The sequence below is a fragment of the Pleurodeles waltl genome, chromosome 10 (genome assembly GCF_031143425.1).
Source record: "Pleurodeles waltl isolate 20211129_DDA chromosome 10, aPleWal1.hap1.20221129, whole genome shotgun sequence".
NCBI lineage: Eukaryota > Metazoa > Chordata > Amphibia > Caudata > Salamandridae > Pleurodeles > Pleurodeles waltl.
Genome location: NC_090449.1, coordinates 933,785,642 through 933,803,011, shown reverse-complemented (window position 1 = coordinate 933,803,011; position 17,370 = coordinate 933,785,642). Strand labels below are relative to the sequence as shown.

General features: G+C 40.1%; 1 protein-coding gene across 1 annotated transcript in view; it reads right to left on the bottom strand.

Annotated features, from left to right (window-relative positions):
- Window positions 1-17,370, bottom strand: part of ASNS (asparagine synthetase (glutamine-hydrolyzing)) — a 161,570-nt gene that overhangs the window by 92,022 nt on the left and 52,178 nt on the right. Inside the window, exons 5-7 of the mRNA XM_069211730.1 lie at window positions 16,909-17,010; window positions 10,468-10,595; window positions 2,684-2,810 (exon numbers count right to left, since the gene is read on the bottom strand). Coding sequence (XP_069067831.1) covers window positions 2,684-2,810; window positions 10,468-10,595; window positions 16,909-17,010 — 357 coding nt within the window. The remainder of the gene's footprint in view (window positions 1-2,683; window positions 2,811-10,467; window positions 10,596-16,908; window positions 17,011-17,370) is intronic.

Below are 17,370 nucleotides of genomic sequence, written 5' to 3'. Positions count from 1 at the left end.
AGCAGCAGGTCACCTATAAAATCACTTGTAAATACTTTAATACATTGAGTGCAGCATGTCGAAAAGCCATTGCTCTCTTTGTAGGTTTACTACAACAGTGCAGCCTGAGTTTGACTGTAGTCTTGGACTAATCAACCTTCTAGAACTGCTCACCTGGTCTCTGACAGAAGTATTTGTGTCTGCTGTTGTGCTGATTGCTCTAGTGTCAGAGGGAACTGAAGCGCATGAGCTGTTGTCAATGGAATGTTGCTGCTGGGATAGACTGCTGTGGGCAGCCGGCTGAAGGAATAGGAGTCGGCAGAGCAGCAGAAGTGGAGAGGCTGGGGTCCACAGGTTTATGCAGGCAAACTTGAAATCCCCTTGACACATACATGGGCGTCAATTCACGAAAATGCCAGGGATAGCAGACGTGACATCATGCACCCTTTGACCTCCACTTTCACTTACAGACACATGCTTACACATACACACAAATTCACACTCACACACGCACTCTCTCACATAAACGCACTCTCACCTGCAAACACGTACACAGCATACATATAAAAGCATTTTTACTTACCTCAGGTGCCACGGGAGAGGGGGGGAGAATGCTTACATTTTTTGTTACACTAATAGTGAATAATGCAAAAGTACTCACTATTAGTGTAATGCATGGATACATATATTCCATGGGGTAACTTACGATTTAATGGTTACCCAAGTAATAAAGGTTGGTCTGAGGCAAAGGCCATGTAGGAACAAAGACTAATTAATAATGCTTCGGGCAGAAAGGAGGCCAGACACAAGGGTATGGTACACGTCCCATGGAAAAGGATTTGATGCCCTCATGAAAGTATTTTTCTGCTAGTGAACTTAAAATAAGATATAAACATTGGAGAGGTTGTCTAATATAGCCTTAGAACCTGCCATAGCGGGCTCTACCGGCTATTAAAGGCCCGCTCCCGCGTTAAATCCCCTTGGGCTCCGTGAGGCTTGGTTCACAGCTCTTGCTGAGGTGTGCCAGGGTTCTACCACCTATTCGTGGTAGGCATTTAGCTCCAGGTGTGTAGTGGCAATTTTTGTCACTGAATATAAAGTACTTTGTTAACTAGAAATTATTATGTAATAACATGGCTATGAATAATGCTGGTGTCCCTTGTGGGCGGTGATGGCAACACTTCTAGAATGTGCTGACTTGTGAGGGTTGCAGAAGCATCTTGTTGAGCAAGTTGTTCCAATGGTGCTGAAATTGTACATAGCCATTTTGTGATTTGTGGATAGCAGGTACCAAAATCAAAGAGAATGTACCGTATCAGGAAATGGTGGACTACACAAATGTTTGAAACCTGTCTGCAGCCACGGTGCCTTTTGGCTAGGTTCACGCTATACAAATACCACATATATGCGGTTAAGAATGGGTAATAGTGGAATGTGCTATAAGAAGAAACGGGGAGTATAAGGATATTGGTTGCATCACGATAGGCCCGCCAGATCGGGAGATGATTGAGGAATATGGGTGCAATGGGTTGCTTTTTAGTCATGCTTTCATGTTTCTGTAAATGTCTGGTAATTGCATCTCATTTTTGTTTTTGTCTGTTTTTTTCTTTGTTGGATTAAATGAGGGAGGTAAATTATATCCCGAATTAAGGGTGGAAAACTGAGAGGGAATGAAGAACACTGGGTTGTGAAGTGCTGGCGGTACCAGTTTCAGATACTGTACTATTCTTTGGCGGGGAGGTTGTGTATGCTTAGGGCGCGTGGAATAAAAACCTTGTTCTGATTCACTGTGTCAAGAGTCATTTATTCCTTATTCCGATGACGTATTGAAAATGATATTAAATTTCTAAACTCCTACCTGTGTGAATACTAAAAATACACACACAGCTAGCTTGCACTGCCTATACCTGTGAAAGAAAACAAATATTGGACTAGATAAAAATGTACTATATTCTTATCAATGTTCTCAGTAAAGGCCATTGCAGTCAGGCCAGTACATGCTGCCAATAAGCAGGCATTTCAAGGTTGTCCTCAAAAGACACATTCATCAAGCAGCGGTTAAGTCAGCCTGACCTTATTGGTGGTACAGCAAACAGACCAGGGGGCTGCAAGTTATGGACACGAAGGGTACAAATTAATTATGTTTTTTTCTATTGCAGGAAAGATTTATTTCTTACACGTATATAATGTTATTCATTTTTCACTAAGGAAAGGATTTCTCAGGTGTAAATCTCCCAGAGGCAAATCTAGTTGGGCCCTAGAAACATGAGAGTAACAAATTATGTTTTAAGAGGCTTTTAATTTAAGATTTCAGACTATGGAAAGGAGCTTGATGATGATATTCAACCATTCCATAAAACTACTAAAAAAGACCACAGTGCCAGGAGGGTCTAAGGGTTATAGATCTATGTGTATCATGCAGGAAAGGAAGTGAACTCCAAACTTCATATGTCAATTAGATGTGCAGGCAGGTTCAACATATACTAACATAAGATAAGCATAAGATAAGCAGAGGTCTGCCCTGCTAGCTCTTGGCATGATCCTAATCTCCATTCAATGCATTGACAATGCATTTCCTCATTTTTTTATTGTTTAATAAAACCACAATATTATGTGAAGACTGTTTAATATATAGGATGTCTCTTTCATTACTGTTCGCACCTTTCAATGCACATGAACCAATAAAACGTGCACAGTATCTTACCAACGGAGGCACGCACCGTAGTGATGTCATACGTTTCCAGGCTAAATATGATGTCTTCTATTGCTTGAACTCCTTCTTCAAAATCGAAAACTACTTCATGATGTTCGCTGCCTATATGAGAAGCTACCTGTTAACAAAGCAACGAGTCAGGCAACAACTGGGAAGAAGGCATTATATGTATGACTACAATGTGAAAAAAATGCAGTCTGTAAATTCGAATCCCATTACTATTCTGTTTAATGAGCTAATCACTAAAAGGTAAGGTGAGTGTTTGCAATGTGCATATGTACATTTTCACAATTATTCGATCTTACTCATCCTCTAACATATATCTCCTCCACAATAACTTATCTCACCCTAGAAAGAGTTGGCTGCTAAAGCAATCCAACAGCTTTGTATTGCAATGTTTCTGTGATATCAGTCGATTGATATATGTCACTGTTGGGTCATGGTGACTGTGATAAAAGACAGGCATGCACTGCACATAGCAGAAGGAAGAATGGGCAGGATCTCAACCTGCATCTAAGCAATGCAATTACCAGGGGATCCCATCAATCATCCACAATTGAATAAATGCATGATGCCGTTGTTGCAGAGAAGAATGAGGTAAATTGTAGAAATACAAATTATTATCACAAATACAAAAACATATTCATTACTGCTTTGGCGATGGGTGTTATAATATGTGTATTTGCAAACCACACTATTACCTATGAGGATATGCTGGTGCTGAGCAGGTGTGTGTGCCTAGCCATGCCTATGGTAGGTTGGTTAATTAAAAAGCCAAGAGGCACATTCCCCACAACTAAGTGTATACCAGGTTGCTGGGAAAAACCTTCTGCTGAAAGACCAACATGAAAAGGGCTCATAAGGGTCTCAGTCTATAATAGTAATCTTATCTTAAAAGCCATTTGGGTCTTAAATAAATCAAAAGCCCTCATAGGATTTAGATGAAAAAATATTTAATTTATATACTGTTTCAAATGATCATGCCTTGACCCTTCTTTAAATTCCATTGCAGCATAACCTCATCGCTAGAAGAGGGGAAACAATGTTTCACTTGCGATGGAGATCTTCCATATCTTACTGCAGGGAGCAAGCAGCTGTGCGAGGTAGGGCAAAAACAACCAAACCTGAGTATTTGACAAGGTCTCAATAAGAATTTTAGGAAATGCAAGCTTTTCTCCACTAACTCCTTACCTTTATTCAGTTTAAACAAGGAATTTTACCTGATTTTTCTGAGGTACAACCAGCCGATTTGCACCTCTCCCTCCAGACACAGAGGTTTTTCTGGTCATAATGAAACTCTTATTGGTAAGACGTAGGGCCTTATTTAGTTCTTGGCGGACAGGGTTACTCTGTCACAAACATGATGGCTATCCTGTCCGCTGTATTATGATTCCATTATATCCTACGGAAATAGTAATACAGAACATAGAATAACGGTCACATTTGTGACAGAGTAACCCGTCAACCATGATCGAAATCAGGCTCTTACAATTTGAGCCTTCCCCCTGCATGATATTTTTGAGAGTCTCTGAGTCCGAATGATTCAATTACTTCTAATTGTATTGTTCATGACACATAACTAAGATTCGAATGGAAATCCTGAATCTGTTTGGGTGAGTTCGGTTTCTGGATGTAGCTGACACAAGTCTTCTCCAGTCTGGTAGGCTAATGAAGTTTCCTTTAGTTGAATTCATGATAGCACTGTATTCCAAATTTCTTCCAGTGCTTCAGAGTTTCATGGAAGTTCCTGTATCAGTGTGGGTTAAGCAGATACAGTTACCTCATTCTCTGGAAATAATCTCTAATACCTTCACATCCCTGCACCAACTTTAACAACAAGAATACATCTACCACACGTGGGCCTTTCTTATTTACGTCACAAATGGTCGGCTTCCTACTAGTATAAGCATAGAAATATTATTGTTAGCTGAGATTCTGACAGTTTTAAACAGTTTTATCTCAGTTTTAAAGGTGTTGCATGAGTAAGCCTGGTTTACACAGGCAAATAACTGAAGTAAGTTTTGTACTCATAACAGGATCTGCTCACACAGAGGCTTCTGAATCTCTTCCTGTATGTCAGGTGTGGGTGTTGCAGGGATGAAGGCCCGGTAAGCTTGTGTATGCTCGGAAATGTACACAGTTGTGGTTATTAACAAACCATTTTCCGATCCCTTCCTACACTGTAAAATACCAGAGTTACAAGTTGGAAGGTCTGGAGTAAATCCATTTTCACAGTGATAAAGAGAAGGGAACTCCGTCAAAACTGGTGAGGAGGCAGGGAAAAGGATTTCCCCACAGTGAAAAACGTTAGCAAGTACATTTGCACTTGCTCCTTTGTTTCACATATAGAAATATACAATTGTATATTTTGGCATGGAAAATAAAATTTAAAAAACTTTTAGAATTACTGAAATGCTGCAATAGGCTCAGGCTACTAGCAGTAACCTGGATATGATCTGTGAATTCCAAACAGTCAGAAATTTGCACCCAGGTGAGGTCCGAAATCAGCAAGTGCAGATTTCCTACTTAATCAAGGAACTGAATTTATTGCCATGGGATAATGACTAAGTGCTGCGTATGGGACTATTTCCAAATCTGCAGAGTGCGCTACAGCACAGCTCCTTTTAGGGTCCTGCGTGGACTGGTATACTAGCAAAATATTTGCCTCTAGATTCAGAGGAGTGCCGAAATTAGATTATTAAAAGTAACGACCCTCAATCTTTAAGAAGACTGCAAAATATAATATGTCTAGTTCCATGGTGATTTGGAGAGTCTAGACACTGGCGGTGGAATTCTGAAGACTATGGAATTGAGATACAAATTGCCAGTTACTTTTCAGGTCATGTTCCCTATGCAGGTAACATCTAGTTGAAGAAGTTGTGTTTAGTATTTTTCCTAGTTAGTTAAATACCAGTTTATTGGAAACCCAACTCTATAATGGTCTTGCTGCATATACCAGTATGTCCTATATTTCACTTCAATTGACGGAAGACTGTTTTAAGTCATATACTTTAGCATCATTGATGCAGCCACCTGTGAAAGGATGACGGGGACAGTCCCGAGTGCACCATGTAAAAAATGATGTCCCATGCTATGGAATAGAGTGCACTGCCTTTGTCTATTTGGCATTCCTAGCACATTCATGTGTGTTTGTAGAATTACTTCATTCACTTTCCAGAACTGGATTGTTATAATTTCTTCCATTACACGATGTTCTGGCCCATTTCGGGTAGGAAGCCACACTTTAGTCATAGAGATTTGTGGCTGTTTTCTAGACTCTACTGTAAGTTGCCCAATAACGTAGTAAGCTTTTTGGTGAGCGTTCCTGGACAATTTCATGCAATTGATTTTTAAATTTGAGGTGGCTCGCGCAGTGTTTTGTTTACTTTCTCCTTTAGTTTGCCTTTTGACGGACATTTCTCGATACATGTTTCATAAGCAAATTGCCTGGTACAGTCAAAAGCAGTTATTTAGAATATTACATATAATAGAAATAGGAAATGATTATGGGCCTAATTCAGGCAGGAGTTGTAAATAAAAACCCTTTCATTTCTGAAGGAAGTGCACAATGCAGCTGGAGTATCTGCCGGTAAATCTTCTGTAGTGGGCTGGAGGATAGAGCGCCACAGGATTTTCCATCAAGGATAGCACTTTCTCCAGAAATCAAAGAATTTGCAATTACTACCCAACTCTAAATTGGGGTGGACGTGACTCACACAATATGGTGGAGTGTAATCACGCAGTATTATCTAAGAATTCGAAAAGATTGCAATTGAATTGCGCGAGAAGAGTAATTCTGCATTTAGCACTATTTCTCAGCACAAAAATGCCCCCTTGCACGCAAACTGAACGAAGATGCATGATGCCCCAAGAAATATTGGTTCATGCAACTGAACATGAATAGCGAGTGAGAGCAACCAATGGCACTGGCTACACTTGCTCTTGGGGTACAATTTTCACCAAACTTACTACTGTCATTTACCACTATTTTCATAGCTCAAAATGCACCCTTGCATCCAAAATGGACACAAGAATTCGTTTTGTGCCAAGAAACAGATCTAAATACAGCGGAACACGAATAGCGAGTGAGAGTGACTGCTCACACTTGCTAAATGTGCTCTCATGGTAGGATATTTCCCCTAAATTACTCTTAATTAGGTGAGGAGTAATCATATGATTATTGGTAATTCTGCATCAAAAAGTAACGCAGAATTACCAAAATTACTCAGGCATAATCAAAATTCTGCCCAGCCCTACTCTAAATGGACAACATGGTGGAAACTGGACCAGCAAGTGAAATTCAAAATTAACAGTTGCTACTCAAAACATGTCAACTGCGCTATTTACAAACTTATGGGTTGTATGTACAGTTCCCTCTAGCCAGCACACCTGTGTGTTTGTAAAGGTTACATTTTTATGGCGCTCACAAACATCTGAAGAATGCAACCTCACTCATTCATGGTGACTTCGCTGTCAGCAGTCTGACACGTTTCCTCTAGTTTCCTCTATTTTCACATATAAAAAGAAACAAGTGTGAAACAAAGTGTTAGAATGAAAGCAGCGAGGTGGGTTTCAAGAGGTGTTTGGTTAAAAGGTCATTTTGTAAGTTTTTCATATATTGATTTAAAAGTGAGTTTTACTAGCTGACCAAGAACTGTGCAACTTGGCCTGAAACCACTATCTTTGTAGCAAGAAGGAACAGGCAGTATCATGTACTGGTTAGGGCTAACTGTAAGAAAATGCCCCTATTTTGCTGGGTTACCCTCACTTTTTGCTATAATTATTTCCTGGTTTTTGGACTCTGCACAGTGGGGCACTGCTGTCTAGTGCCCAGTACACATGCTCTGACCTCCTAAAAACATGCTGAATTGGCATTTACGTGATTGACTAATTTAACTTAACTGTAGGTCCCTAATATATGGTGCCAAGTGTGCCTAGGGCCTGTAACTTAAATGTCATTAGTGGACTGCAGCATATATTGTGCCACCGCCAGTGACAATGTAAACATGTCTCCAGGCCTGCTCCTGTAGCCTGGGTATGCAATTTTAAAACTGTTGATTTGACCTAGAAAAGTAAATCTTTTGCCAGGCTAAACCTTCCCATTGATACTTATAAGTCACCCCTAAGGTACGGCCTAAATGCCCATAGGACAGGGTGCATGGTATTTAAAAAGTAGGACATGTATATTTAGCGTTTCAAATGTCCTGGCAGTGAAAAAACACAAAAGTCATTTTTCATTGTGGCAAGGCTGGCCCTACCGTAGGAAAGCACTGGGTTATAATGTAACACCTTATAATGCTTAAATTCAGTTTTGGGGAGTAGCTAGAAAAATGATTCAAGGATTCATTTCATTAGGAATTTGAAATCCATCATAATGGCCAAGTCAGATTTTATATCACTATTTTGAAGGTGGTACTTTTATAAAGTTGTCATTTTTCTGCCTGACCCAAATGCACCTTTCAGTCTGTATTCATTATCATGGCTGTTTCATTAGTTGTGAAGTGGCTCTTAGAGCTGAGACAAAGTGAGATGGGCTGACCTTCCCCTGACAGAAAGGCCATCTAGGATGTGCCCAGGAAGTTAGTTAACTTTAAAGAATGTCTAGCCTTTCGCTGGCAGATGTAGTTCGCATATGGGCCCACCCCCCTCTATTGTCCTGCTAGCCAGCCAGGCACCACTCCTTGTGGAAGAGGAGCTGCCCCCAGAAATGGTTTGGAGAGCCCAAATGCACAACCAAACTAGCCTCACCTCTGGGTGGACAAGGAGAACTCTGAACAGGGCAGAAAAGGTTCTGCAATGTTGGTTTTAGGTAGAGAGAGGCACTGTGGAGTAGTTTACTGTACAATACACAGGAGGTGCTGCAAAAGTGGGTAGGGCCACCACTGGGAACTTTTACCACATTGGTTAGAGATTGGCCAGGAGTTTCCCCCAATCACCAGATGGCACTGGGCGTAAATATGGTACTCCCAATGTCCCCTTCAGAATACTACTGGACCTGTGGAAGGTAGAAGAAGGACTATGCCTGCAGCTCTGACCTGTGAGGTAAACCCTTGATGTGCTCCCACTTGAACCCAGGACCAAGATGTGGACTTCAAAGGTCAGTTGACTCACCTTCTGTCAAGCTACAGGGACAAAAAAACTGCAAGAAGTCCACTTTCCTGAAGAGACCAGCTAACTAGTTCCAATAGCACCTGCCCTGGACTCTGCTGGTGGCTTTTACTGGAGAGGTCCTGACCCCTAAGGGGTGTCCCTAAGATGCTGTGGCCCTCAGATAAGTGTCAGAGTAGTCTCCTCTCCTCCCCATAGGCCTAAAAGCTGGGATCTTTTTCAAGACTTTTGTTTGAACAAACTGATTTGGAGACCAGGACAAACTTGTCACATCAATTTTGATTTTGATTTTTTTAAAAAAATTGTAATTTAGACATTTTGCCATATGGCTCCATCATGTGTGACAGAGCCGTACAGCAAAGTTATAATACATTGGCAGGAACTGCCTTGACAGACATCCTGTCAATGCTTCAAATGACCACTGGCCGAAGGACATTTCAAAATGTGGTTATCAGGACCTGCGTCAGAGCGACAGAGTAATTTACTCCGTCGCCCTGGCAGAGAACAGTCCAACCACCAAATTCAAAATGGACCCTAAGTCAGAAGTTAAAACTTCCAACTGGGACAAATTTGGTGTCTGTATCCAACCCTCGTTTGGCCTTAACTCCCAAAATAAACTTCCTGATTAATGTTTATGTGGTTCTCGATTACTAGTTCCAAAGGAGAAATCTTGCCTTGTTTGGATCACAGAAAGGTTATATCTGAGAATCTTGCATCTTTTGTATCCATATATGGTTATCTTACAAATCATCAAAGCATTGCAGCTACTTCCAGAGTTATGATGAAAACAGTATTTAAAAAAGGCTCACACGGTTCTTTAATTAGTTCCTCATGCACAGTATGCAATTTTGAAGCCCTCCAAAAACTGGAATTAAAGTTCCGAAATGCAATGGGAATTTTAGGTCAACTTTGGAAAGATGAAAAGCAGAGCAAACACAGGCATGTGTCAACCCTGGGATTTGCAGTGGGTTATTTTAGTCCTTGAACTATTTTACTCTCTCTTTAAACTTTCTTTACTCTTTCTTCACTCTTCCTTTAAGTCACTGTCTCTCAACCAGTTTCAAAATGTACTGATGAGAAATGGGTGGCAGGTGACAATGTAGAAGTATCCAGCATAGGCTGCTGTGGGGGAGGTTTTGAATTATGGGAGAGGTGGGCAGTGCTATATATAGTACTATATATGGGATTGTATACCCAATACCATCATAAATAAGAATTCCTATTCTGTTGCTTTATAGAAATTCACTATTTCACTAGCCCATGTTTTGCTTTTTGTGTGTGTTCTCCATCTGTCTTAGTGACAAGAACTCATTTACATATACAGACATTTCAGATGCCTGCAGAAGTGCACTTCAAATGGGCTAAGCATCAAAGGTATAGCCATTTACGGTGGGGCCAGGTTATTAGAAGCAACACACGACAAAGTAAATATTGTGTTGCATGAAGTTTAAAAATAAAATCTTGATAGGCCCGCTGTTCTCACCTTCGCACTGTGACTCACTCCTATTCTTGATTCCACACAAAGATTAGGAAAAGTGCACTGACAAGCTTTGTAGTGCCACATAAAGAGAAATTTAATTAGAGAGATCATTGGTTGCATCAATAACAGATTGTAAATTCTCAAAAAGAAGACCCTATCCTAGTCAGAGTACCAAGGAATCGCTTACCTTTCGAGCAGCTAATATGTCAGGGCTATCTTCCATTCCAACTGAAAAGGTTTGTAGTGGGTATTTAATGCCACTTTCTTTTGACAGTTTCATGAGAAGTGCTGACACTAAACTTGAATCCAAGCCACCTGTCAAAAAGAGGAGAGATGAAACTAATATTCTAGACTGTTCTCATCAAATTAACGTTTTCTGATCAATATTTCTAAAGAGCAACACAAAGCATTTAAAAAGTATAAAAGAATTACAAAAAATGTATATATGAAATAGCAGCATGAGGTAACCGTATTAATTCGTCAGGCTCAAAAAATAGCACAACTATTCATTTTCACACTCACCTGCTATTTCTGCCTAGAGCCTCACAAGATGATATACACCACCCAGGAACAGACCACCAAAGGGCATGTCAAATCTTAGGAAGTGTATGTATTGTTATCTGCGGCACTGTAATTGTGATTTAGCCTTAGTGGACAGTGGTTTCAAGGGGCTGGGACTTGCCTTTATGAAGAATCCTCAGCAGAAAGGTGTCTATGTGCTCCTTATCACTAGTGTTCAACTATATGAGCCTTTTCAAGTCACTACTCAGTATTAATTAATTAAAACTACTAGGAAATAAGTGCCTCTGCTTTCAATGTAGTGATCCACGGCTACCACCCTACCGACTGCCTGAATGGGTGAAATCTTCAACATAAAAACATACATGGGCAGTAAGAAATTTGTTGACACTTGTGCCTTCCCATTGTCTAAAAGCAGCAAGCTCTTCTAATTAAAAAGGCATCTGGGATGCGGGAACATTGTGCTCGTTCTGTCCCACTGTACTAATCCTGGCACCACTCCTCAGCCATATGCCTGCACCATGGACGTGAGAGGGGCAGGTTCTCGAACATATAATAATAATGACTCATGGGCTAAATCTACCCTTGGGTGGGCCATCTGTATATCTTACAGCCCAAATTAGACTGGTATGGGCTATCTACTTTTATTGATTTCTTCAAATGTCTGGAAAAACAGCAGTCCTTCTCCGGTTGATACAGCAACACCACATAATGATGTTTACTGAGATCAAACGGGGATGATTAGCAGGAAAGCTTTAGCTATGGGGTATTAGTAGGGGGGACCATAATAAGCAACGTTTTAAAAGTCAAATAAGCATTCTTGTACATCAGATGCCCACATCAATGGTATTTGTTTTCTGAGTACTGTTTTGAAGTATGTTGAAGAGGAAAGCAAATGACAGCCTGTCACACTGACAGAATCCAAAACGTTATCAACAAATTATCGCAGACCATGAATGAAATTAAGTCAGTTGAAAGAAGTCGAATTTGTTGTGGCTCAAAAGAATCTCACTAATGAAGAATCAAAAAATTAGGGGAAAGAGTATGCACAAGCCTACTATCCACTGATCAGTTCCAAAAATTCTTTAGGTATCTTTTCATGTCCTACACAACACTCTTAATTTTACTTTAATTGTCATTGACCTATGTCATGTAACCATCAGATAAACGATGAACCTCAAGTACTTGCTCCTTGCAGTAACAAATTTCAAGCAGGGACTGACTGTAACTCTGTGGCTGCACTAGACATAGTTCAGATCTTTGTTAGTGAAGGGTGTTAGTGGAAGATGTGGACTGAGGGGAGGCGATGGCTAAAGCGTTGGTTTTGTAATGGAGAGGTGAGTTGTTTTATCTAATGTTATTATAATCATTAAATCAGTATCATATGCAATGTACTCATAAATGTTTAAGTATGCTTAGATTTGCAGAAGCTACAAACGGCCAAGACAAGACTCTTATAAACTGGTATGGAGATGAGAGTCGTATAAAACTGGCTTTAACATTTTTGGCAGTGGCGCTGTTGAATTTGGAATTCAGGTATTCTGCCAGCATTTGTGCCTAATATTCAACTCAGGTTTCAAAAAGAGGAGAGTACTTCAAACCTTGTGAGTAGATCCGCCGTGTCCAAATATGTTGTTCTTTTGAAGGACGGCAACGCTACCATACTACACAGAATATTAGCCAGCACAAAATCCTTCAACTAGAATGCCTTTGGCATTTCCCCTACATTGGAACTTAAGCAGCTAAACATGAGCTATCTATCAGAAGCAATAAATAAATTAACAGGACATCTTCATGACTAGAGGAGACAGTGGTCATCTTTCTTTATAGACATGTGTAGCCTCAGACAGTGCTCTACCTCTTACCTGGCAGATTATAAAAGGGGACTCACTTTTATGAGCTAGAAAATGAGGGGCTAGCCTCCAAAGAAGGGGATACAATTTGACCTGAATGCTCTCTGTGCTCAATCTGCAAACTTCCCCCATCTTGGGGGAAGACCTTCTGTTATCTCTAGCTAGGTTAAAGTTTTCTTGCACATAGTACATTTCCATATCCCTATGTACAGTTCACTATCCTTAATGAATCACTTTGAGAGAGATGATGCAGTATACTGTGGATTTTCCATTCTTGTTTAGGTGCAGCCTAAAGACGGATTATGGTGGGAATAATCGAGCATTAGTAAAGTCAAAAGGCCTGTTTTTTTGTTTTTTTGTTAATGAAAGTACTTTTTCATTGGCACCTTTGTTTGTGTGGTTGCAGACTGTTGACTGAGTGGATGTCAAAATGAGCCAAAGGGATTGATAATATAACGGGCATTAAGTGAGTGCATGGATGGCTGAACCAGTGAGTGACTGGGTGCATGGATGGAATGATGACTCAATGATTATGGGGGTGGGTGAGTTCTTTGAGGTATCAATGGGAGAGTGAATACATGGACAGTCGGCTGGATGAACCCATAATTGTATGGTTAGTTGAAAGTGTAAAAATCAAGAGTGAGTGCACCAATGGTTTTGGCAATGTTGCTGGCTGGAATTTATTCTCCACACCCACTTTTGTTGCTCATACAACCGTTCACTAATCCATTCATCCATACAGGCGCCCAGTTACTCACCAATTCACCCATCTACAATCACCCACATTCTCCCACTCTAAAAACGGTGTCTTCAGTGGCTTTCACTCATATCTTAACACACACACACACACAGACTTGCCCAGCTAATACCAAACACTTGATTTAATAAAATCCAGACCTGTTGGCTTTGCCAGTGCTTGTTTTTCTGTTGCACGGGTCTACCTCAAGAAAGGCAAGTTATTAAAAAACAGTTTAGAAGTTATTGGGGGACTAGTGTTGGTTTCTTATTGTGTCTCATAGTGTTTCCCTAACTTGTGGTTTTGTTCTTTCCCTTTTTCTATTTGTTCTTCACTTCCTGCTGCTCTTACAGGCAATAAAGAAGTAAATGAATAATCAGCTCTGACCTTTCATAAAACTGTGATTTTACATCAAACTAACTAGAAAAATCTATTTTGGGATTTCTGAATTATTGAGAAGAACACATATCAAATGAACTAAGAGTTGGAGATAGGAAGCTAGCCCTAAGGAGAAGTGAAGCAAGATGGGTTTGTCACTTTAGAACTACTGAATATGATGACAAAACTAATGATAAATTTAATTATTTTTTATGATGGCTTCATGATTAGATATTGAGGCTAAGTGAATTCTAATATCCAGTTAAAACCTGAGATCGTTGTAAAAATGATGATACAGGATGAAATTATGTAATTTCTTTTTAATGTGTTAATTTAAACATTTTAACCTATTTAGTTAGACAAAATAGTAATATATGATTGTTAGAAATGGGGTCTTTGGTTGGCAGTCAGGTTACCCCCTGTCCAAGCAAGGACCCTCAGTCTAGTCAGGGTAAAGGAGAATCACTCTCAGCTAACCCCCGCTCACCCCTTGGTAGCTTGGCACGAGCAGGCAGGCTTAACTTCAGAGTTTAGGTGTAAAGTATTTGTACCAACACATACAGTAACTCAGTGAAAACACTACAAAATGACACAACACAGGTTTAGAAACATAGGAAATATGTATCTAAACGAAACAAGACCAAAATGACAAGAATCCATCATACTCAAGTCAAGTTATTAATTTTGAAAGCAAAAGAGTCCTAAATCCTTTTGTAAACAGTAAAACCACTGCTAGCATTGAAAAGTACCTGGGTAGCGTCAAAATAACACAAACGGTGAGTGTGCATCAAAAAAGGTTAGCGATGCGTTGAATTCTCACGCCGCACATATCAGCAAAACCGCACTATGTGGGTTGCGATGTTATCAGCCTCCGTCAGCAGGTGTGCCGCGTCATTCCTCCAGCAGCGTGAGTCGATCTTCCAGCCGCGATGTCGGTGGAGCATTGATGTCTGCCGCAAAGCGGGTGGCGCATCGTTTTTCAGCCGCATCTCGGAAGGTGCGTCGATATTTTCCCAGCACTGCGGTCTGTAAGTGGCTTTTCAATCTTGGTGTGCCAGCTTCACCTGTAAAGGCCCCAGGAACTGGATAGGGCACCACTTGGCAGGGAAGGAGTCTCAGCAGAGAGTCCAGGTGCTGGCAGGAAAAGTCGTTGATGGCCCTGAGACTTCAACAACAGGAGGCAAGCTCAGGACAGGCCCTTGGAGATTTCTTCACAAGCAGGAATGCACAACAAAGTCCAGTCTTTGTCCCCTTGCACAGGCAGAAGCAGCAACTGCAGGATAGCTCCACAAATCACAGTCACAGGCAGGGCAGCACTTCTCCTCAGCTCTTTAGCTGTTCACCAGGCAGAGGTTACTCTTGATTTCCAGAAGTGATCTAAAGTCTGTGGTTTTGGGTGCTCTTCTTATACCCATTTTGGCCTTTAAAGTAGGCCTGCTTCAAAGGAAAGTCTCTCTTGTTTGTGAGGATATGCAGGCTACACCCCAGCTCCCTTTGTGTCACTGTCTAGATAGAGGTGCAAACAGCCCAGCTGTCAAACTGACCCAGACAGGGTATCCACAAACAGAAAGAGGCACAGAATGGTCTAAGCAAGAAAATACCCACTTTCTAAAAGTGGCATTTTCAAACATACAATCTCAAAACCAACTTTACTAAACGATGTATTTTTACTTTGTGAGCTCAGAGACCCCAAACTCCACATGTATATCTGCTCCCAAAGGGAATCTACGCTTTAATCATATTTAAAGGTAGCCCCCATGTTAACCTATGAGAGAGATAGGCCTTGCAACAGTGAAAAACTAATTTGACAGTATTTCACTGTCAGGACATATAAAACACATTAGTATATGTCCTACCTTAAACATACAGTGAACCCTGCACATGGGGCTACCTAGGGCCTACCTTAGGTGTGTCTTAAATGTAAGAAAAGGGAAGGTTTAGGCCTACCAAGTGGGTACACTTGCCAAGTTGAGTTGGCAGTTTAACACTGCACACACAGACACTGCAGTGGCAGGTCTGAGACACGATTACAGGGCTACTCAAGAGGGTGGCACAACCAGTGCTGCAGGCACCCTAGTAGCATTTGATTTACAGGCCCTGGGCACCTCTAGTGCACTGTACTAGGGACTTACCAGTAAATCAAATATTCCAACCATGGAAATCCAATCAACAATACAATTTACACAGAGAGCATATGCACTTTAGCACTGGTTAGGAGTGGTAAAGTGCTCAGAGTTTTAAAGCCAACAAAAAAAGGTCAGAAAAAATAGGAGGCAGGAGGCAAAAAAATTGGGGATGACCCTGCAAAAGGAAAAAAGTCCAACAATGATAATTTCTCAGTACCATTACGCATGATTAATATCATTAGGGACATGATAAAAACCTAAGCATGTTAAAAAATAATCAATATTTATACTTGTGAATGTGCGGAACTAGGTGGAATACTAATTAAAAGATGACAATTAAAATGCTATTAGTATTTTAAGAGAATTCACTAACATAAATATTATTTTATCATTTGTTCCAACAAGGCGTAGTGTTAATATACATTGTAATAACAATATCCAAGTCGATGCCTATGGTAATTCCTCAACTACTACCAGAATTTCAAGATAACTTAATAGTTCAAATAACTTTACATGATCTACTTAAACATGGCGGTACCTTTCAATAAGCTATGATGATTAGAAATTGGGTCAAGCACATTTTTACTGTATAGGCGTAGGGTACTTCATTTTAAAAAAAATATAAATATAAATATTAATGAGCTCTATGAACTGTTTATATACCAACTGAACTATTTTGAAAAACATATATATCTATAACTTACGCCAACAGAGATAAACAGTGACTCCCTTTGTAGAAAACCTGATTTTCTGTTTGTTACACCATGGCAGAATGTTTGCAAGTGTAACAATGGCCCACCTTGGCAGAGAACATGATGTAGGACGTGTTTATTATTTTTTCAAAAGAGTTATCAAATTATGATTGACTAAATGGAATACTGGATAGTATGACATTTGGCATTTGATGCTGTATGAGAATAAACAACATGCATATACTACTACTGTACATATGTGATGTGAAATATTCAATCATTGCTTCACAATTACAATTACATATTTAGTGAGACGTTCTTTACCTGACAAAAGGCAGCCAATTCTCCTGTGAGCCATTAGACGTTTCCTAACAGCATTTTCAAATAGCAGCCGGATGTTGCTCTTCACAGTGTCACGGTCGTAACCTTAATAAATATTCACAATGAAAAAACACCAAAATGATCATGTAAATGACTTGAATAAGCCTAAGCAATACCTAGCATGACCTTTTATTATGTGAGCAGTATTTGAATAATTTTAGAACAGTGGAGGACCCGGTCAAATATGGAATAGCTCAACTTATTGCAGTTCAGAACAATTCAAAATCATCATTGGTTCTGGGGGTACTGACTATGAAAATTCCTCATTCTTTTTACCACTTGCAGTTCAGCTCTAAAACATGACTTGAGCAATACAGCACAAATGATGTATGGAGGTAAAATTCAGACTGAGGTAATTAAAAGATTTTGTAAACTAACAAATAATGGACATTTTAAGATCTAATA